This window comes from Carassius auratus, unplaced genomic scaffold (assembly GCF_003368295.1).
Source record: "Carassius auratus strain Wakin unplaced genomic scaffold, ASM336829v1 scaf_tig00217320, whole genome shotgun sequence".
NCBI lineage: Eukaryota > Metazoa > Chordata > Actinopteri > Cypriniformes > Cyprinidae > Carassius > Carassius auratus.
The window spans coordinates 13,724-37,456 of NW_020528999.1; the positions used below are offsets into that span (position 1 = coordinate 13,724).

General features: G+C 43.7%; 1 protein-coding gene across 1 annotated transcript; it reads right to left on the reverse strand.

The window, feature by feature from the left end:
• Positions 1–994: 994 nt before the first annotated feature.
• Positions 995–22,295, reverse strand: LOC113100652 (uncharacterized). Its single transcript, XM_026265275.1, has 60 exons — positions 22,171–22,295; positions 21,985–22,082; positions 21,803–21,831; positions 21,674–21,695; positions 21,521–21,548; positions 21,362–21,437; positions 21,122–21,271; positions 20,828–21,036; positions 20,631–20,734; positions 20,373–20,491; positions 20,086–20,253; positions 19,771–19,970; positions 19,572–19,684; positions 19,306–19,412; positions 18,963–19,139; positions 18,604–18,812; positions 18,418–18,515; positions 18,236–18,264; positions 18,107–18,128; positions 17,954–17,981; positions 17,795–17,870; positions 17,555–17,704; positions 17,261–17,469; positions 17,064–17,167; positions 16,806–16,924; positions 16,519–16,686; positions 16,204–16,403; positions 15,743–15,855; positions 15,470–15,576; positions 15,180–15,350; positions 13,863–14,068; positions 13,013–13,113; positions 12,815–12,933; positions 11,909–12,064; positions 11,603–11,817; positions 11,399–11,484; positions 10,568–10,692; positions 10,369–10,494; positions 9,886–10,079; positions 9,705–9,796; positions 9,155–9,285; positions 8,737–8,864; positions 8,526–8,646; positions 8,238–8,450; positions 7,919–8,089; positions 7,698–7,835; positions 7,110–7,159; positions 6,859–6,991; positions 6,688–6,770; positions 6,133–6,259; positions 5,870–6,060; positions 5,591–5,681; positions 5,367–5,502; positions 4,638–4,819; positions 3,718–3,873; positions 3,280–3,413; positions 3,054–3,187; positions 2,029–2,123; positions 1,623–1,941; positions 995–1,510 (listed from the first exon to the last, which is right to left on the reverse strand). Exons 7-60 carry the CDS (start codon positions 21,206–21,208, stop codon positions 1,434–1,436), a joined length of 7,317 nt encoding a protein of 2,438 aa, XP_026121060.1. The 5' UTR covers positions 21,209–21,271; positions 21,362–21,437; positions 21,521–21,548; positions 21,674–21,695; positions 21,803–21,831; positions 21,985–22,082; positions 22,171–22,295; the 3' UTR covers positions 995–1,433.
• Between the last annotated feature and the right edge of the window lie 1,438 nt (positions 22,296–23,733).

A 23,733-nucleotide genomic window follows, 5' to 3' on the forward strand; every position in this document is an offset into this window, starting at 1 on the left:
GCTCTGGACTGGGTTTTCTTTAAGGCTATCTCTATATGTTGGTGCACTGAGCGTTTCTTCTGCTCTGACGAGTCCTTCAGCTGCTTCAGCACACTGTACTGTTGAGATGCATTCAGCTTCATCAGAGCAGAGAATCTTGCTTCTCACAGTCTGAAGGTCCTTTAGCTGCTGTCTGTAAACTCTAAGTGTGTTTTCATGTGTGTTCACTGAAGAGAGGATTGAGTTTGGCCACACCGTCATAAGGACTGTATCAGTGAAGTGTTGCAGTGATGTTTGTCCTGTCTCCGTATGATCATGGAGCTCAACTAGAGAGACCAGCAGGTTCTTGGTCACCACACTGACTAAAGCCCTTCTCCATCAGCTGCTCAGTTTGATCAGGAGGCCAGCTCTAGGAACACTCCTGGTTATTTTAACTTCTTCCAGCAAGAGTAACAGAGACTTCATACTTCTGAACCTTTAATGAAGCAGAATTGTTTTCCTGAACTGTTCTCTTGATGTGTGGCTTGACACAAACCTGTTTCTGAGCTCTTCACGCAGTTCCTTTGACCTCTTATCTGATATCCATTTTCAGCTGTTAGACCTTTTATTAAGATGTGTGTGATTCCCAGTCATACCAATTCAATTGAATTTGCCACTGGTCAACTTCACTCATTATTTTAATTAATTTTTTGAAATAATGAATTTAAATTATTTATTTAATTTTTTTTTGCTTTACCATTATGGTGTATGGAGAGTAGATTGATGTGGACTTTTTAAAGCAGTTTAACATAAAGCAGCAACATAAAATGTGAAAAAAGGGTATGATACTATAGACACACACACACACACACACACACACACACACACACACACACATACACCCCCACACCCACACACACACAGACACCCCCACACCCACACACACACACACACACTATATGGTTAAGGGCAAAAAAACACACACACAGAATAACAGTAGTTATTTTAGTAATTGAATCACACTTATCAGGAATTCTATGATGCAGATAAAGATGAAGATTTTATTGAAGTGAAAGTGATTTGATTTTACAGTAAAAGTGAATGTGAAAATAATATTCTACTAAGGCACAAAATAATAAGCTATTCTATCATATTAATTTAACAAAACTGTGATTTCCTTCATTTTCGTCAGATAATGTGTAAATATTTTTATTAGACTAGACTTATGTTTTAAATTAGTTCACAGATTATACAATCATCACAAATTAAATTAAAAATAACTTCAGAACAAATATGACTATAAAGACACAAGAGAGACACAAAAATCAACTAAAGTGAATTACTGATATTCTATTTAATATTGCTCCGATATATATTTGATGCTACATTATTGATCCAATGGAGCACTTGTGTTAATCTAACGGATTTCTGATGATGAGTTCATAGATTTTTGATTAAGTACGTCATATCATCTATCATGTGAAGGTCAGAAGCCACACACAGGCCAGGACGAGCCACAGGCCTGGACCGAGACGAAGAGCTGATGCAGATCCTGAAACACACACACACACACACACACACACACACACCATTAGTGCTCTGCTGATCACACACAGGTGTGATGATGAATCTCAGTGGATCACAGAGAGTGGGTGTGGCTTTACCCTGTGCAGTGACAGTCGCTGCAGCTGATTGGCCAGGAGCCGCTGACTGCGTGCCGCTGCCGGTGATGCTGCTGCTGTTAGCGCTGCTGTTGTTAGCGGTGCTGCTGTTAGCGGTGCTGCTGCTGTTGTTGTTTTGGACGGTGATGGGTGCGGATGTGCTCAGGTCGGCTCGGCCTCCACGCAGACCCAGGTTCAGCGTGTCTAACTGAGACTGCGGCTGTGAGGAGATCCATGCCTGAACCACAGAGTCATTCTCAAACACCTTCAGATCGGCCACGGTTGAACCCATGAGCGCACGCACATCAGACACACTCAGACCCTGAAACACACACGGCATACAGTCACACTCACATCCACACTGAGAGGAACGCGTGTGTGTGTGTGTGTGAGAGAGAGTGTGTGTTACCGTCACCACAGGTACACTGAGGCTTCTGAAGGTGCTGATGTCCATAGTGATGTTAGAAGAGGCCAAAGCCCTCACGTCCTCAACCGGAGCACCACCTACACACACACACACACACACACACACACGCGCTTTATTAAGAAACAGCGATGCACATGTAAAAACATGCAAACTTCAACAGATCCTTTGGTTAGGTTTCATGTAATAGTACAAAGGATGATATCCATTCTTGTTTTCTGTCTAAAACAGAATCTCATCATGTCTCAAATGCGAACTATGAAGCACGTCTGGCTGCTTTCTGCATGATCTTTATGCTGTTTTAAGGTTGAATTAAAATCAACTATTGCAATATTATTTTAAAAACTGAAATGTATGGTTCAGATTGCCCAGTTCATAAAGGGCTATGAGTTTTTCCTGAAATGGCTCACCACTGGAGCCTACTGGAATGGTTTGGTACTGCACGGAATTAAAGGTTTACTTAAAGCTCATGTTAAAGATATCAGTCTCAAATTTTGAAATCATCTTTAGTTTTGTAGATTTAAATTTCTAGCAGCTTTAGGTTTTATCTTGTAAAATAAATGTAAAATGTAGTGCAGTATATGTAAAGTCTTGCATTTTTAAAAGTAAAGTCTTTAGTCTGTGCTCCAAATAAGGTAAGATTTAGGACAGTTTAAGCTGGAAATATGTGTGTGTGTGCGCGTGCGTGCATGCGTGTGTGTGTGTGTGTGTTTGAGTGTGTGAGTGTGCGTGTGTGTGTGTGTGTGTGTGAGTGTGTGTTTGAGTGTGTGAGTGTGCGTGTGTGTGTGTGTGTGTGTGTGTGTGCGCGTGCGTGCGTGCGTGCATGCGTGTGTGTGTGTGTGTGTGTGTGTGTGTGTTTGAGTGTGTGTGTGTGTTTGAGTGTGTGAGTGTGCGTGTGTGTTTGAGTGTGTGTGTGTGTGTTTGAGTGTGTGTGTGTGTGAGTTTGTGTGTGTGTGTGTGTGTGTGTGAGTGTGTGCGTGTGTGTGTGAGTGTGAGTGTGTGTGTCTTACCGAGGTAAGGGCTGATGAGGTGGAAGTAAATCGGGCTGTTGCTGCGCTGAGCTCTGAACGAGGAGTTGGCAGTGCTGTACAGAACTGATTTCTGCTCAAAGGAGCACGAGGACAGATCCAGAACTTCTGCATTGCTGCACACGAGCAGAGAGAGATATGAATGATTGATTGAATTAATGGAGCTGGTAAACGAGTGTGTAAGCGAGGGTCTGAGTGTGTGTAGTACCTCAGGTCTCTCGCTGTAACGCTCTGAAGTGTTGAGATGTTCAGTGCACAGATGTTCGAGCCGATGATGTTCAGCTCATTAGTGCCTAAAGTGTGACCGGGCACACTCAGATACCTGAGGATCACCTCCTTACTCTACAACACACACACACGCACACACACACACACACACACAGAGTACATACGTGCTGAGTAATATTCATTAACTCCATGTCCTTACTATATAGTTAGGGTTAGGATTATGGTTTGTCTTATGGTTACTTGAATGTAATTATGAATGATTTATTGTTATTACAATAGTAGGTAAATGTAACAAGGACCAGCTAAAATGGCCAAACCCAGGTATGAGCAGACAACCAGCTTAGTTTTTAGCATTTTTTCTCAGCAGGGAATTCAAGTACTGTAGTTAAGGTAGTTTTAGTCACAGAAATACACACACCTTGTCTTTGTCCCATCCTCCGTTGTGTGAGTCCATCAGTGCGGTCAGCGCGTCGATGCTGGTGATGCTCCAGGTCCTGATCTCGTCCACCGTGGCTTGTCGTGAGACAGATGCGAGCAGCTGCAGTGTGCTGTCAGAGAGTCCCGCCGGATACACCTGGAAGACAACGTCCAAGGCTCAGTGCTTGGACCACTTCTCTTCTCCATCTACATGACATCATTAGGATCTGTCATTCAGAAGCATGGCTTTTCTTATCACTGCTACACTGATGACACCCAACTTTACTTCTCATTCCAGCCTGATGACCCGATGGTAGCTGCTCACATTGCAGGTTTGCCTTATACAACATTAGGAAGATTAGACCCTTCCTGTCAGAGCAAGCCACCCAACTTCTTGTCCAAGCTCTTGTTCTCTCCAGACTGGACTATTGTAATGCTCTCCTGGCTCTTCCTGCATGTACTGTCAAGCCTCTGCAACTGATCCCGAATGCAGCAGTGAGGGTTGTCTTCAATGAGCCAAAAAAGCCCATGCCTTCACCTCTCTTCATCAGTGTGCACTTATTGCCAATAGCTGCTCATGCCTACACACCACCAAGTGAAAAACGCCTCAGGGTTCATCCCAAAGAGGCATAAAATCTCTCTCACTGTCCTTTTCCTGGACTTTCCCCAGCTGCTGGAACGACTTTCCTAGTCTTTAGCCATATATATATATATATATAATATAAAAAATCCTTGCATTAGAGCTAGACTAACTGAATCACAGCACTTGTATATTGCTACTCTGTTGTTGGTCTGTTTGCTTCTACTTTGTAAGTGGTTTTGTGTAAAAGCATCTGCCAAACGACTAAATGTAAATGTAATCTGCGTTCATCAGCGTCACACAGCGACCGGCCGAGTCCCTCTGGATCACAGCTCACTCACCTGCTTCAGCTTGCTCAGAATGATTCTCTGGAAGTCGTTGTCGTCCACTTTCTCCGAGACGGCGGCCAGGTTATCTCTGAGGACCCTGGCGCTCAGACAGGCGTCGAACTGGGCCACGGTGTATCCGAACGGGAACGAGGCGTCTGCGATGGTGGCTTCTGTGATGTTTCCCGCGGTGCAGTCTGACCGACACAAACAACAACAGTCACACAATCCTGTGAGAGCTATGAAACACTCCATTCTTCTTCTACTTCTTCCTCTGATTGGCTTTCGGACACAATAATCAACAGCAGATTCATGTCTCTATGTATTCCTATGATTGTCTGAACTCCATATGCCTTCCAAGGTATTATCCACACTGATTTACTTAAATAATTTTGGTTTTGAATGTAAAAGGCCAATTAAATACCAAAACTGGTGGCGTAGATGGCAGGCAGTAAATCCAGCTGTATGTTCTCAAGATTTGATGTATTAAAACCAAACCTGAAACCTGTCATCATCTCTGTGCTCTTAAAGTATTCACCAAATTTCAAGTCTTTTGATCACATACTGGTCAAACGTTATTAAACATATCCATCTCTGGTCATCTACATCATTGCTGCTTGCAGATTATATTATTTAAATATAACGTATTATCAATTTAATTACACAAAATATATCTTAAGGATAAATTATATGACTTGCGATATATTATCATCTTTTATAATTCATTGCGTGTGTGTGTTTTACCTGCAGAGCGCCTGATTCTGCTTCGAGCGTCTAACTCAGCGTTGCAATTCTTAAAGAGATTCTTTAGTTTCGGCTTCTCTGTGTTTCTGGTCCTCAGGAATGGCATGAACACCTTCATGTAGCTCCTCTTCAGAGGCTGTCACACACACACACACACACACAACACATAAATAAAGCATGAGTTGACACAGCTGGAACGCCTGAGAGAGGGAGCGAGTCTGTACCGTGCTGAAGCGGCTCCAGAAGTCGTCAGTGAAGTACAGCGGCAGGGTGTCGAGGTTCTCCAGCGTCTGCTGATCCCAAGCAGAAGAGTTCCTGAAATACAGCAGAGTGCTTTACACTAAACAGACAGCCTTAAACGCATTATTTCACAAACATGTTATATAATACATTGCAATAAACCCTTTTCTGAAGTTTGTTTTATATCACATGTGCAGTTCAGTGCAATAATTCTGATGATCAAGCAACTGTAAACAAAGAGCTCTTTGCATGATTTTTCTCACCCATAGACAGTCTCTCCCGAGAGCAGCAGTGATTGCACAGCGCTGATCTGAGTGTCGGACAGATCGTGACACTTCTTCAGGCTTTCAATGATGGCTGGGTCAGAGTTCTGGATGTAGACGGCGTCGAGAGTGCAGGTCAGGTTACCCAGAACCTCCACGTGATCCTTGCTCAGCCTTTGATCCGAAATACCCTACAACAACATACACACGTTAACAAGAGTCAGCAAAGTGTGTGTGAGTGTGTGTGTGTGTGAGCTGCTCACCAGACAGCTCTGTGCGTTGTTGAACAGAGTCTTCTGTTTGTCAAGGACACTGGAAAGAACGGAGAAATCTGCCGTGCCCACAGCGCTGAAATACGAGCGGCAGTTCGCCTCCTCCACCTTCTCATAGCTGAGCGACAAACATCAACAAATTACCACGAGCGAACGGAATCACAGATGACAACAAAATCAAACAAACACTCTGAAAGAGAGAAGTTAGGTATCAAGAATAAAGCAAAATAGTCAAACACCCATAAATGAAATAAAAGGCCACTCATTCAAGAAGAGGAATTTTAGTATCTTGTCACTTTTTATTGTAATGTGTGTACTTCAGTTATGATCATTTCTAACTCTCGTCACTCGTGGTGGAGTCTGTCGTCCAAGAGCACGACACGCTCAAGTAAATATGACAGATATTGCACTGCTAAGCGTGTGTTTTATCTGAATGATGGGAGTATGTGAAGAAGTGAAACGGCTCTTCTGCTCAGCTGAGATTTGGCATGATAGCAATCTCGTCTGTTTTCTATCTTGGATAATTCAACTTTGCAAGGTACTCACTTGTAGTAAAGCAGGATGTCTGAAGGTAAATCTGCGAAGCTTGGCGAAGGCTCATCTTTCATATAGTTGTACATGCACATCAGCTTGAAAACAACAATTACAGAGTTTAATGGTAAACCAGACAGATGCAGATGTAAGTCCTGAGTGAGGTGCAGTAAGTAAGGTGTGTACCTGACTCTCCTTCAGCTGGACCTTCTGCCGTCCTGGCCGTCGTCTGCAGGCTTTGACCAGCTGCTTGACCTTGGGCTCGGCCAGCGTCCGGACAGACGTGCAGGTGAAGCCCTGCAGCAGCTCCTCAGACAGCCTGCAGAGGGAGACAAACACACTGATGCAACACCTGCTGCGTGTGTGTGTGTGTGTGTGTGTGTGTGTGTGTGTGTGTGTGTGTGTGAGAGAGAGCAGAAGTGTGAAGAGTCACTTACTCCTCAGTGTCCTCACTGACACTCGCCACGGAGCCGAACAGCATCACGGCCTGCCACACCACAGAGGTATAAACACACAAACACATCAAGATCATTGAAACACTAACTCAACTCTTTAATTCCTCTTGAAATATTGGGATCACTTCTTATTCAGGATGTGCACGCAAAGTTTCTACACTTCTGGAAAGACTAAAAAGGTTTCTATGCAATTTGTCAAAATTAAATCATTTCTCACGTATATTTTTATTATTCAGTCTCTGACAATTTCAAATAAGGGTTTTTAAAGACACTTAACTGTAGGCTCCAATTAGCAAACTTAGTTAACGCATTAACTAACGATAAGCAATCCATTTGTTACACTATTTATTCATTTTTGTTGAAGTTAGGTAATAACAATAAACATGTTCATTGGAAGTTCACGTAATAGAGTAACTCTTCATAACAAGGACACTATTATCAAGCTGCATAGTAGTTGTTCCTCTAACTTGCTACCACTAAAATTAACAGATGGTTTTACATGGTTTTTCCTCTTCAATCATCATTACAACCGTGTTAATAAACACAGCAGAAGAGGAGAAATGTCAGCACCTGCTCCTGTGTCCATTGCTTCTGGTTGATCAGTGTGATGTTCACAGACTCCTGAGGGATCAACAAGACACGCGGGATCAAGCCAGCCAACACGTCCGGAACGTTCTCGATGACTTTAGTTTCATCTATAGACACGATCTGAGGAGGAAACGGATGAGAGGATCTGAGAGAAGGTTCAGATATCACATATAGAGCTGACCATTACTTGGCTAGACACATGCCTTCGTGACATAAACCAGCTGCAGGATTTCTGGTGCTGAGAGGATGTTGCTGAGGAATGTGGGATTTTGGGATATGGCCAGGAGCTCTGAAGGTTCAATGCTGGAGATGGTTTCTGCTGGAACGCCTTTGACGAGCGTCCCGAGAGACAGCAGCGAGGAGCCGGTGTTCAACTGAAAAACACACCGAAGTTCACTGGTTTAATTACTCAAAATGTTGTACAAAAATAAGACAATATGTCTATGTCAGTTAACAGTTTTGATATAGTGCTGTTCAGCTCCAACTCTCAGAAATGCAGCTGGAAGAGTTATTTAGACTCACTGGAAAGTCAGACTTGATGAGAGTCTGTATGACGGCGTTAGCTTGGCCCTGATTCCAGCCGTCGACGGCGCTGAGGGTCGAGAGCGCGCCCTTGATGACATCAGAGGAGGCGGAGCTTATCTGAGCCTCCGTCAGGCCCACGCTCTGACTGCCGAGCAGCTGGATGGTGGAGGAGGAAAGCGAAGGGAGATTGGCTGCGAGAGCAGAGGTGATCTGAAACCAAGATGAAGCAGGTCAAATGAGACTGACTGACTGACTGACTGACTGACCAATTGACTGATTGATTACCTCAGGGCTCTCGGTTCCATTACAGAACACGTTGATCCGCTGGATGAGCACCAAACTGTCTGCGCCTCCTAAAAGCTCTAATGCAAATGAAGGGACTGCACACAGGAACTGACCTGGCAGCCTGTAACACAAACACACGTGCAGCTGTAGGCTAGATTCAGGCTTTACAGATGCTCTGATCAGTTGTGATTTGACCAGACCAGCTGCGCACCTGATGGGGTTGAAGGACGGGTTCTGATTGTACAGCTGTGTCACATAGTAGATAGCTACGCTGGACTGGATGGTTACGGTGCCATTGAGCAGCTGAAGGTTCTCCGGGTTCTCCAAGAACACACCAATCTATAGAAACACAAGACGTGCTCAAGTCAAGTCACATTTAGTACTATACTGCTTTATACATTACAGGTTTTGTTGAAGCACAATCAAAGTAAAAAACAGGAAAACAACAGAATCAGTGATGCACAATCTTCAAATATGAGGCAAATTCAATTTCAGTGCTAAAGCAGAAGACAATATCACCATTAAACAGTTCTCATCCAAGAGTGTTGGGACATGAAATAATCAAGCACAAAGTGAAAGTGGCGTGGATCCCAAACTCCACCAGGGGACAGACGTAGTGCGCTTGATACCTGGTCAGACGACACGAAGGAGTTGAGGTCAGACAGGTTGACGAATCTGATGAAGATGCCAATGTAGCTCACAAGCCAATCTGTGGAGTTCAGCTGAGGATCGGAGGTGTTATAGCAGCGCGGTGAGCCACCTGTGCACACACACACACACACACACACACACACACACACACACAGCTGAACGAGTCTGGATAGATAAACAAATGAATGAATGATTCAATGACAAACACATTTTTAACAATCACTTGTCGCCACCCACTGGCATTACAATGTAATCAACACAATCTTTATAAGAAGTGTCAAGTTACTCTTCAGAAGGTGATTTACTGTTTATAGACATCAGTATTTCTATTCAAACTATAAAAACGTTTATCCATGATTATTTGAATGTTTCCAATACAGAAATACTGCATGTCTGAAAAGACTGTTTGTGAAGCGGTTTCAGATCCATCCATGAGATCTGCTCTCTCTGGGTCAGGAGATATTAATGTTCCGGGTGACTTTACTTGTCCAATGAAATATAAATACAAAGTGCATACAGTATTCTTACCATTTGAGAGATACACCTTCACTGAGCTGTACACATCCTCTGGGGTGAAGTCAGTTCTGGAGAAGTTGTAGTTGTTTCCGAGAACTGAAACACTACACACACACACACACACACACAGACGGCTGGTTAGTATAATGTGAGTCCTCTCTGTGGAGGTGTTTAGTGATGTGTGAGCGCTCACAGTTTCCTGTAGGGCAGACAGCTGGCGCTGCGGAGCTGTGTGGGACTGATGAGCTGCCAGCTGAGCAGAGGCAGGTATCGCACGAGTCGATGCTCGAACCACTGATCCACCTCGGACTGGACGTCCAGCTTCAGAGCTCCAGGCCAGACGCAGGACAACACCTGCCGGGCCAAACCCACAGATCCCAGCGGCTCCTGCAGGACACAGGGAGATGGACCGCTTAACACAGAGACTCTCAACTGCAGAGACCTCCTTCAAAACAATATTAATACACCATGTTTGTGCTCAAAGCAAGTAGTGCACTGAGGGTACTCATCAGGCAGCTACCTTTACACGGCACGTGTGCACTTAGCCACTGCGCTCCAGTCTCTTCCACCGTCACGCACATAATACAATGTTTAAACTTTTACTAAATCTGCCTCGATACCTTGTTAAGTGCAGTGTACGATGGATTTCACATGTTCAGATTTTACTTAAACCTACCGTCTCCAGATAGCGTGCGGTCTGGTTGTACTGGCCGAGCAGATGGCAGAGTCCCGAGCCGTCTCCGAGCGTCTGAGGTGCGTTCAGGAACTGGCTCAGCTCGGCTGTAGAGATGGAGCTCAGCAGCTGCAGGAGGAAACACACAGATCAGAGCGACTGCGATGGAACGAGGTCCAGCATTAGAGGAGCGCTGATGTACCTCAGGCCTCCTGTCCGCAGGGATCAGAGACTGGAAGGTGTTGAGGTCTGGAAATCCAAACTGGAGGAAGAAAGACTTGAGGAAGAGGTAGAAACTGCCCCGGACATAACAGCGAAGAGGAGCGTCTGCAATTAATCAGCAATCAAACAAACCAATCATTTTATATAAAAACAATATTGAAAAACTCAGCTTTTACCTAAGTTGTACTGTTCTTGAAAACAAAAAGCAAAAAAGCAAAAATTTGACCCCAAATACAATTCTCTAATAATGTTTACTTGTTTGCCAAGAGTGAACACACTACATACTGAATCTAACGCATTATGGCAGCACTTTACAATAAGACTCCATTTGTTAATATTAGTTAAATACATTAGTCAACATGAACTTACAATGAAAAATACATTTATAACATTAATTAATTGTAGTTTTTTAATTTCAACATTTACTTCTACATTATCAGAATCATGTCATTTAAAACAATATGTACTTGTACATTATTAAAATCATTTTATCTGTTAATATCATTTAATGAGCCTGAGCTGACATGAACTAACAACAGCGAAGAGTTTTATTAAACGTAACAAATGTATTGCTCATGCATTAACCAGCATTAATTACTGGAATCTTATTAACTAATGGAAACATTATTTATTCATGTACTAGAAAATGAAAGTACATTTATATTTATGCATTTGGCAGATGCTTTCCAAATGCATGTGATCGGTTCATCTTTTATTATTAAGTCATTAACAATTTTTTTTTATTTAATTGTATTTAAGAAAAATGAATGCTGTGAAATTAGCAAAAACAAAGATTTCCGATGTGTGTGACCTGTGAGTAGCTGTTGGATGTTGTTATAGATCTGACGTTGTGTGTTTCCATCCAGAGACGTCCTTTGAGAGTCCAGCACATTGACGCTGCAATACAAACACACACACACACACACACACACAGTGTTTATTGTCCATGTTTACCGCTGCCATGCGATGCACTAAAAATGGCTATAAATTGACTTTGACTTTAATGAACACTTACGCCTCCTGTTGGACGCTGCAGCCACGAGCCCTTATGATGTCAAAATACACCGAAGCATCTGCTGAGCTCAAAGTGGACAGCAGTGGCCTGAGTCGAACCGTGAGCCAGACTGACAGCTCAGCATCACTGACCGAAGGAGACGACAGATCTCCTCGCACAAACACTGTCTGCAGGAAGGCTCGCTTCACCTCTGCAGGGTAGCCCAGCTCATTCACCTGCACGGAAGACCAAGACAAGATTGAGGCAGGAGGATGATAACAAATGATGAGGATATTCACAGCTGCAGAGAACAAATCCACAACGTACTTGGATGTTTGGAGAAAGAACATCGAAAAACTCTGAAAGCGTTTGCGTTTGAAGCTCATTCATCACTGTGTGAACATCCGCTGGTCCACTGAGCCGGGACGGGTCGGAGCAAAGCCCAGCCAGCTGAGACACGGTCAGAAGCTCTGCCACCTCGACCTGACCGAGAGACAGAGAAAACAACTGAGAGAGAGAACGGATCAAATGAAGGAGTTACTGCAGAAGAAATAATCACACAGCAATTACAGCTAAATTCATCTTTCAGAATCCAACTACTAATCAATGTCATCAAAACTATCCATCCAAGTTTTTTTCTTCATGTTTTATATATAATTATTTAGTTATGTTTTTTTTTTCTAAATTTAATTCATTACTCAGCATTTTTTAAATATATTTGTTATATTCCTATTTTAATACATAATTAATAAAAACATTATTAATAAAAAATATATGTAAACCAAATATACAAAATTATTATCTAATAATTTAAAGTGTTAATTAAACATCATAATGCACTTGTTATATGCTCGCATGAGTAACTGTAAGCCCAGTTATATTACATTAGAATATTTATCTTTTCATTGTTATGCCTTTATTAATTAAATTCATTAAAAATTGCAATGCATTTTAACTTTGGTTACAATTATTTATGAAAACATAATCCATTATAATGACATTATGAATTCCTTTATAATGCTTTATACTTAAAACTTTAAATAAAATGTTATATTGCATAGTGATTCTTCTTGTCATTACTTGTTTTAGCAATAACTCTTTTGAAATGTTGTACTGTATGTATCAGATATGCAGTCGTGCCAATAAAGTGTTCATTTGAAAGTGTAGTAAAAGTGTGTGTCTGAATGTGTGAGAGAGTTATAACCACACACAATCTGCCGTCTGTCTTCTTACCCCATTAAAGTCTCTCTTCAAACTGGTAAAGTCAGTAAATTTGGCGATGAAGCGGAACCGTCCAAAGTTTTTCAGAAGCCAATCAGAGTCACTGTTAGTATTCAGCACACAAGAATCTCCTGAAAGGATCAGAAATGCGATATTTGAACACTTGTTTATCCTAATAGACACACACACACACACACACACACACGTTACCTTGGCTGGGCTGATGGGAGAGATAGTCTCGTGTGAAACTGTAGACGTACTCTGTCTGAATCGGTGTGAGACTGCTGAAAACGTTATCACAGCCTTTCACACTACAAACACAGGAATAAATCAATGACTGGATGAACTACAAACATTTGTCAAACACAAAGGTCCACAGACATTGCTGTTTAGAAACTACATCTCTGTATAACCCAGAACAGACATGTATCAAATAAACACACACACACACAAAAAATATTAGTAATCATCTGGAGACTTGATTATCTTTTAGGAACTAGTCAATTTAATCCTATTTACTACAGACATTTCAGTTGATCATTTCTCTTGCAAAGGCACCAGTCAATCAGAACAGTGGCTGTTTACTTTGAAATCAGGGAGCTCCAAAATAAAGTGTTTCAAGCACAAGCATTGACAAAGTGGAAAATGTCTTTTTATAATGAGATCAGAACATTAAAGTTAATTAATTAGTTAATAAGTAGCATTTCATAACCTGGGTTTCTTTCATTCATTCCAGAGTTTATCGTGGACACTAGTCCGTGTGCTGGAAAGGTTAAAATTCACTCTGATGACATCGTGTCCAAACAAACCTCACTATTTACACCTGTGTATTGTATGAGTTTTCAAGGTGCAAATGCACACTGTAATGATTCTCACAAAGTGAATGCCCTACAAATGATTGACTGACCCTGGCCATCTCATTGATGGCTGAACTACACAAAGACAAACCTTGGTTCAAAATAGTTGCTCAACATAGCCTTAAAATCAGTGCAAACAAAAATTAGATGCAGACTTTTTGTGAATGAAAGGTGTCTGCCATAGAAAAGCAGCCATTGCTCACATTTCTCTGTAAGAATCGCAGCTGATGGTCCTGGGGATGACAGAAAGGCTATCTGGACCAATCCCAGGGAGGAAAACGTGCAGGTACGTCTGGAACCATAAAGCAAACGTCTGCGGATCGAAGGTTTCAAATCTGTTCGCCAGGTCCATCAATGTCATGTTCAAAATTATGCTGCTCACAGCAGTGCTGATGCTTGACACGTTTCTCTGAAAACAAACAGCACACAGCACTGAAATGTCACATATACTCTTGAAAAGATGGAAATATGGAATATGGAAAAGACAAAACTTGTGATGTTCCAGGAAATCCCTTATATGGACAAATATATTCAGTCCACATCACCTTAGCTGTCCAGACATTTTGAATGGGGAAATATGAAGACAATAAACAATGCAACGTTTATCTGTGTTCTTCAAGCCATCTTAGGTATTTTCATTAGAATAAAGTATATTTATAATGTAAAGATAATCATCATAGGCTTGGTGAATGTAGAGAATACTACAAAATAATACATTTATTTTGAATATCTGAAACACCATTTATTTGGTGAAAAGAATAAATTGAAAAAACTAGCGATGTCGCGATATACCGGCATTGATGATAACTTTGATATTCAAAGCAACAATTATCGATATTGTGTTATTTTATTGTGTGACGAGGTACCAGTCTTAGTGATAACTGCAATGTTTAAACTGAACAGTTCTCTTAATATACACCACATGTTAATACTCCAGTGCCAGTACCTGGTTGAGCTCCCAGGTGACATTAGTTAAAATATATCCTTATCCTAGCCCACCACCTCCCCAGCACCACCTGCCTAGATCTGCTACAGGGGGATCTTCCTGTCTTTCTAGCAGCAGCAGCATGTTTCCTTTTATTTTATATGTGCATTTAGCCAAAGCAAGCCTACTTGCTTTGCAGCAGCAGCAGCAGTGTAGCAGATCTAATCTGCCAAAACCAAACACCTACTTTTCTAATTTTATGAATAAAGCTCCCATTAGCATCCCATTAATATTTATTCATCATACTGTTGAACTTGACAAAATTTTCTCCATCATTTTTAATAGAAGCTTCAAAGAAGGTGGGGAAAGCCATAGTCTCGTGCCCTGCATTTATCAGTATTCTTATGTTTGTTGGGTGAAAAAGAAAAACTCAAACAAATAATGTTTTGACTGATATCCCCCCCCCCACCCCCAAGGTTACTACAGATATCACAATGGCCTTATGGTCACAATAACCATGATATGTAAAGTCTAATATCATTACAGCCCTAAAACAAACGACAAAACATCAAAATCAGCACAAAAACATTCCCACCTGTGAAGATATGCGGATCAATTTCTTAAAAAAATCATCCAACTGGTTCTGGTCTGGAGAGTTTACAACAGATCCAAACAATTCTCTAACAGCAGACTCGTCATCCACCAGATCTGGTGTCAAGATTCGCTCCACCTTCTGTTCACCAGTTAGAGAGCCAAACACGGCTTCCTGCGTAGTAAGAAAATGCACTGTTACTTCTGTTAGAGAATGAAACATCCACTCTAAATTCAAGATCACAACTGCACATAGAATTTTTGGATGCAAGAATAATTTGAATTCTGATTTACCCTAGAGATGTTGAATTCTGCCAAGTCAGAATAAGGCACATAGGTGAAAAACTGACCAAGGTTCAGAACCAGCCAGTCAGTGTCATTTTGGACACCCTGTTTGCAGGCTACAGAATTTTGAAAAAAAAAAAAAACTGCATTGTTGAAATTTGCATCGTTTAAGTTATTGTGAAAACAATAATGCTAAGTGTTGACATACATTTACACGGATCCATTTAGCAGGCACAGTTATTTAAAACAAAATTCAAATGTGAATGATGCAAGGAGACATACCAAGCTGACTGATCTGGTGAAGAGACTGTCTGAGGTAAACTACTAGATTTGTAGCAAGTTCCTCTCTTCTTTCGACAGGTACTTGTAAATAAGCCACATTCAGTCCTCTGACACTGTAAAAAAACATGAGTTATTAACATCCTGATTCTCTTGATACCTCTTTAATAAATAACTACCATATAACACATAATTTAACAATTATAAGATAGCAGATTATCTTTATATAAAAATGAGGAAAAATTTGAAAAAAGCAAACAAACTGAAATACAATTTGTGAAATAACCACTCAAAAAAAAAAAAAAAATATCTGAATGAGAAGAAAGCAATAAGCAGAACATTTAAACTATCAAAATTACTCATAGGCCTGAGTAGATAACCAACTAAAAAAGGTTACTATTGTACTGAAGGAGCTAGTTTTAAAACAAAGCATTTAAAAAAAAATTATATCTAGACTGACTCACATCACATGGTAGTTGGTGCAGTTGATGCCAGCTGTGACCTTAAGCAGCATTTCTGCGGTGAAACTGGGGAGGACAGGGATGAGCTTCTCGGTGAACCACACTTCCCAGTCATGAGCCACAAATTCCGGGAACTTCAGTTCAATGATCACGAATGTTCGGTTCATCATCACGTCTCTCACAGCGGGGGCGATATCGGGAATCTGCAGGGATAAAACACCGGGAGTGTTAATGGCACTGCGTGAAAGTAGCGTTCTTTGGGCTAGTCTTCGTGGCTTCCACGCGACCTCTGTCAGACACTTTGACTCATTGACTTGCCTCAGGAGATGCGGTTAGAGTCGTCAGAAACTCCTCCACGTTCTTGAAAGCATTGCCATTCTCCAGGCGGTCAAACACAGCGACGATCTGATTGGTGTTGTTCAACGCTCCGGAGCTCAGTGTCAGTTCAGCTACTTGGCTGGGGCTCAGCAGCGCCAACGATGCAAACTGAAGCACAACATGGACAGCAGATGGTATAGCACAGGCGTTTACTTCAAATCAAGATTGCATTCATAAAAAAAATGACGATTCACAAGGTCAATTGGAGCGAACCAAAGGTTACTCACGCTGGAGAAATTTTCATTCAGCCTTTGGAGATCCTCCAAGGTAGCGTAGACGGAGAAGTTGCCAAAGTTCTTCTCCAGCCAGTCAGCGCTGCTTGTAGTATTGGCAAGACAGGCAGGATCTGGATTGAACATTGGGGGAATTAGACAGAACACCACTGAACTGGCGAAACACCCATGACAAGCCGAGACGCTGAAGGATGCCTAAGGAACTACAGCATGAAGGGTGGCAACTCAAGACATTGACAGGGCTTAAAGTACCTGGTAGGTCATCTCTCGAGAGGAAGGGATTGACAAATTCAGTGAAGACGACCCGTTGTTGCCCCACCTCCATGAGGGACGCTTGACGACTGAGAGCCTGCACCCTATTTCGGGAGAGATCGTCGGCCGTTAAGGATTGCACAACTCCACTCCCCTGACTACCACTTCGGGATTTACAGAGCACTGAAGATACTTACACAACTTGGTAGGTGTCGCAACTGAAGTTCTTGGAGCTAAGGCAGGACAGGAAGTCCCTGGAGACCGCTGGCAAGAATGGTCTCAGCCTTCCCTGGAACCAGTCGCTAATGAAGCTGACATCTGTCAGTTGAGCGGCGCTGAAGTTGTTGACTTTCACCTCTCCGATGGCATCGAGAATACTGGACTCAGCCTGATGGCCACTGAGGTTCTGTGAAAGCAAAGGGACATATCTCAATGTAGAGCCCAGAGACAGCACTTCATCTCCTGTTCCATCAAGCCGGGGTGTCACTCACATTGTTGGAGTACGCTGACAGAGCAACCTCCAGAACTCCCGCGACTTTCTGGAAAAAAAGCTTCCACGTCTCTGCGCTGCTGTTCATGCTGCTCGGCACTTTGCAAGTCAGCAGCGTGACGAGAGCATCAGAGGACAGGGATGATGCGTCCTTTAAAAGAGTGGACAGATTCGTGCAGTCAGAGAACCAGGACTCTTTGCAAATACAGGCATTCAGGTGCACCGTTCATGGAAGACTTACCGATGAGCAGGCATAATTAGGGATGGTGAAGTTGCACAGCTGATCCGAGGAAGGAGGCTGGCTCCCGGGTCGACCACTGCAAGGGACAAAACCATGTTATCCATTGTCACCACTTTAAAGCCTATCTCTGTTCTCAGCAGGCACCAAACCGATACTCACCTGTTGACACCACTACACAGCTTCACCTCTGCAAAGCAAACAAACATAAAAAAACAAAAGATGAGGTCTAGAATTTACTAGCCATCTCATGATTTTATCACAAACTGATGAAAATCTATCAATCGCAAACTAGCATCCTGTGATCTGACTCACCATCCACTATTGTCTCTTTGCACTGGTGAGAAGGAAGACAAGGCAAGAAAATATAAGAAAACCATCACGTACAGCTTCTAATGGGCTTGAACTGTACCCATAACCTATGTACGATAATGAAGTACTTACGAAACCCACAGGACGAGGAGGCGTGCAGCCTGAGGAGAAAACCAAGACAAACAAGATTTCTGTCAATGGCAGGCCACTTGCAAATTGCTTACATTCACTTGCATTTGGTAAGAACTCTTTTGGTTGACCAAAGAACAACACTGCGATCTTTACGTATTTGAAGAGAGCTGGTCAGGCCATACCTTCTGGTGGTGACTGTCGAAGTTCGTCTATGCTTGACTTCAGCTCCGCTCCAACTGCAGATGGGAGAACCACCAAAGCGTTGTCCAGGCCTTTCAATCTGTGGAGACGTGCAAAAATGGAAAAGCTCAACATTTACGTCTACTCACTGAATAAAGACAAGAAACCAAGGGAGCCGGATTGTTTACATTGCATCGTAAGAGTCGCAGGTGAGGTTGGCGGGGATCACCACCAAAACTGAAGGACGGAAGCTGGCCAGCAGGACCACGAGATTAATTTGGAACCACAGCTCATAGTCACTGGTTTGGAAGAGAGGGAATTTGGGAGCCAGAGCCGTCAAAGTCAGGTTCAGTATTGCGTCCCGGACGTCCGCGTTTGTGATGTAGGCGATGTTTTCCTGAGAGGGGAGGGTGGGGGAAGAGACACATTCAGCACCACGATAGGACCCTCTAGAACAACCTGCTTGCTCGCAAGCAGCACATTCTGGGTCTAAGCCATTATAGATAAATTGCATTAAAAAGGGGGGATAAGTTGAAAAAAGACTCACCTCCTTGCTGACCTCCACGAACGTTTCAAAGAATTTCTCTAGCTGCTTCTCATCTGGGGCTCTCAGGATGCTGCTCAACACCTCCTTCACCACGGTCACATTTTCAAGAGCACCGGTGGACGGATCCAACAGGAGCTCTGCTTTCTGGTCAGGTGACAGGGATTCCAAAGCTGCCAGCTAAGGTGAACAAAACCCATACACAAAGCAAATAACGCATGACTGTTGGTGACTTGCGGTCTTCCCAAAGACATAAAAAAAAAAGAAACAACCAAAAATCACTTCCATTCAAAGGTTACCTTAAAGCTGTGTGAAAGGAGAAACATAATAAAAATAGGTTATTTACCCCACTGATGTTCAGCTCCTTGAGGTCTGTGTAATTGGCCACCGTGGAGAATAGACCCAAGTTGATGTCAAGCCACTCAGCATCGTTTCCGATGTCCTTTCTGCAATCTGTTTTTCAAAATAGGGGTGGAAGAAGATCAGCCTGTGTCGGTGCGCTGCTATGAAGCAGACACACAAAAACCCTGACATGTCAGCATAAACAAAACCAGCAACGCACGCCACCCGGCAACATAGAGGTGCCGGGAAAGCACGTCCTGGAAGGTCTACCTGGACTGTTGAATCGGACGGCAAATTGCTTCAGGTGCTCCACCAGAACCCTGGTTATCTCCTGCCTCCTGGTGAATGTCATTTTGTAGAAAACATCTCCCATTCCCTCAACGCTGCAACAGAAAGTCACAGAAGGGTGTTAAGGTGGGCATGTCGATGAAGATCGACAAGGATCCTTTCTCCACATTCAGGCACTCACATCACATGGTAGTTGGTGCAGTTGATGCCAGCTGTGACCTTAAGCAGCATTTCTGCGGTGAAACTGGGGAGGACAGGGATGAGCTTCTCGGTGAACCACACTTCCCAGTCATGAGCCACAAATTCCGGGAACTTCAGTTCAATGATCACGAATGTTCGGTTCATCATCACGTCTCTCACAGCGGGGGCGATATCGGGAATCTGCAGGGATAAAACACCGGGAGTGTTAATGGCACTGCGTGAAAGTAGCGTTCTTTGGGCTAGTCTTCATGGCTTCCACGCGACCTCTGTCAGACACTTTGACTCATTGACTTGCCTCAGGAGATGCGGTTAGAGTCGTCAGAAACTCCTCCACGTTCTTGAAAGCATTGCCATTCTCCAGGCGGTCAAACACAGCGACGATCTGATTGGTGTTGTTCAACGCTCCGGAGCTCAGTGTCAGTTCAGCTACTTGGCTGGGGCTCAGCAGCGCCAACGATGCAAACTGAAGCACAACATGGACAGCAGATGGTATAGCACAGGCGTTTACTTCAAATCAAGATTGCATTCATAAAAAAAATGAAGATTCACAAGGTCAACTGGAGCGAACCAAAGGTTACTCACGCTGGAGAAATTTTCATTCAGCCTTTGGAGATCCTCCAAGGCGGCGTAGACGGAGAAGTTGCCAAAGTTCTTCTCCAGCCAGTCAGCGCTGCTTGTAGTATTGGCAAGACAGGCAGGATCTGGATTGAACATTGGGGGAATTAGACAGAACACCACTGAACTGGCGAAACACCCATGACAAGCCGAGACGCTGAAGGATGCCTAAGGAACTACAGCATGACGGGTGGCAACTCAAGACATTGACAGGGCTTAAAGTACCTGGTAGGTCATCTCTCGAGAGGAAGGGATTGACAAATTCAGTGAAGACGACCCGTTGTTGCCCCACCTCCATGAGGGACGCTTGACGACTGAGAGCCTGCACCCTATTTCGGGAGAGATCGTCGGCCGTTAAGGATTGCACAACTCCACTCCCCTGACTACCACTTCGGGATTTACAGAGCACTGAAGATACTTACACAACTTGGTAGGTGTCGCAACTGAAGTTCTTGGAGCTAAGGCAGGACAGGAAGTCCCTGGAGACCGCTGGCAAGAATGGTCTCAGCCTTCCCTGGAACCAGTCGCTAATGAAGCTGACATCTGTCAGTTGAGCGGCGCTGAAGTTGTTGACTTTCACCTCTCCGATGGCATCGAGAATACTGGACTCAGCCTGATGGCCACTGAGGTTCTGTGAAAGCAAAGGGACATATCTCAATGTAGAGCCCAGAGACAGCACTTCATCTCCTGTTCCAGCAAGCCGGGGTGTCACTCACATTGTTGGAGTACGCTGACAGAGCAACCTCCAGAACTCCCGCGACTTTCTGGAAAAAAAGCTTCCACGTCTCTGCGCTGCTGTTCATGCTGCTCGGCACTTTGCAAGTCAGCAGCGTGACGAGAGCATCAGAGGACAGGGATGATGCGTCCTTTAAAAGAGTGGACAGATTCGTGCAGTCAGAGAACCAGGACTCTTTGCAAATACAGGCATTCAGGTGCACCGTTCATGGAAGACTTACCGATGAGCAGGCATAATTAGAGATGGTGAAGTTGCACAGCTGATCCGAGGAAGGAGGCTGGCTCCCGGGTCGACCACTGCAAGGGACAAAACCATGTTATCCATTGTCACCACTTTAAAGCCTATCTCTGTTCTCAGCAGGCACCAAACCGATACTCACCTGTTGACACCACTACACAGCTTCACCTCTGCAAAGCAAACAAACATAAAAAAACAAAAGATGAGGTCTAGAATTTACTAGCCATCTCATGATTTTATCACAAACTGATGAAAATCTATCAATCGCAAACTAGCATCCTGTGATCTGACTCACCATCCACTATTGTCTCTTTGCACTGGTGAGAAGGAAGACAAGGCAAGAAAATATAAGAAAACCATCACGTACAGCTTCTAATGGGCTTGAACTGTACCCATAACCTATGTACGATAATGAAGTACTTACGAAACCCACAGGACGAGGAGGCGTGCAGCCTGAGGAGAAAACCAAGACAAACAAGATTTCTGTCAATGGGAGGCCACTTGCAAATTGCTTACATTCACTTGCATTTGGTAAGAACTCTTTTGGTTGACCAAAGAACAACACTGCGATCTTTACGTATTTGAAGAGAGCTGGTCAGGCCATACCTTCTGGTGGTGACTGTCGAAGTTCGTCTATGCTTGACTTCAGCTCCGCTCCAACTGCAGATGGGAGAACCACCAAAGCGTTGTCCAGGCCTTTCAATCTGTGGAGACGTGCAAAAATGGAAAAGCTCAACATTTACGTCTACTCACTGAATAAAGACAAGAAACCAAGGGAGCCGGATTGTTTACATTGCATCGTAAGAGTCGCAGGTGAGGTTGGCGGGGATCACCACCAAAACTGAAGGACGGAAGCTGGCCAGCAGGACCACGAGATTAATTTGGAACCACAGCTCATAGTCACTGGTTTGGAAAGAGAGGGAATTTGGGAGCCAGAGCCGTCAAAGTCAGGTTCAGTATTGCGTCCCGGACGTCCGCGTTTGTGATGTAGGCGATGTTTTCCTGAGAGGGGAGGGTGGGGGAAGAGACACATTCAGCACCACGATAGGACCCTCTAGAACAACCTGCTTGCTCGCAAGCAGCACATTCTGGGTCTAAGCCATTATAGATAAATTGCATTAAAAAGGGGGGATAAGTTGAAAAAAGACTCACCTCCTTGCTGACCTCCACGAACGTTTCAAAGAATTTATCTAGCTGCTTCTCATCTGGGGCTCTCAGGATGCTGCTCAACACCTCCTTCACCACGGTCACATTTTCAAGAGCACCGGTGGACGGATCCAACAGGAGCTCTGCTTTCTGGTCAGGTGACAGGGATTCCAAAGCTGCCAGCTAAGGTGAACAAAACCCATACACAAAGCAAATAACGCATGACTGTTGGTGACTTGCGGTCTTTCCAAAGACATAAAAAAAAAGAAACAACCAAAAATCACTTCCATTCAAAGGTTACCTTAAAGCTGTGTGAAAGGAGAAACATAATAAAAATAGGTTATTTACCCCACTGATGTTCAGCTCCTTGAGGTCTGTGTAATTGGCCACCGTGGAGAATAGACCCAAGTTGATGTCAAGCCACTCAGCATCGTTTCCGATGTCCTTCTGCAATCTGTTTTTCAAAATAGGGGTGGAAGAAGATCAGCCTGTGTCGGTGCGCTGCTATGAAGCAGACACACAAAAACCCTGACATGTCAGCATAAACAAAACCAGCAACGCACGCCACCCGGCAACATAGAGGTGCCGGGAAAGCACGTCCTGGAAGGTCTACCTGGACTGTTGAATCGGACGGCAAATTGCTTCAGGTGCTCCACCAGAACCCTGGTTATCTCCTGCCTCCTGGTGAATGTCATTTTGTAGAAAACATCTCCCATTCCCTCAACGCTGCAACAGAAAGTCACAGAAGGGTGTTAAGGTGGGCATGTCGATGAAGATCGACAAGGATCCTTTCTCCACATTCAGGCACTCACATCACATGGTAGTTGGTGCAGTTGATTGCCAGCTGTGACCTTAAGCAGCATTTCTGCGGTGAAACTGGGGAGGACAGGGATGAGCTTCTCGGTGAACCACACTTCCCAGTCATGAGCCACAAATTCCGGGAACTTCAGTTCAATGATCACGAATGTTCGGTTCATCATCACGTCTCTCACAGCGGGGGCGATATCGGGAATCTGCAGGGATAAAACACCGGGAGTGTTAATGGCACTGCGTGAAAGTAGCGTTCTTTGGGCTAGTCTTCGTGGCTTCCACGGACCTCTGTCAGACACTTTGACTCATTGACTTGCCTCAGGAGATGCGGTTAGAGTCGTCAGAACTCCTCCACGTTCTTGAAAGCATTGCCATTCTCCAGGCGGTCAAACACAGCGA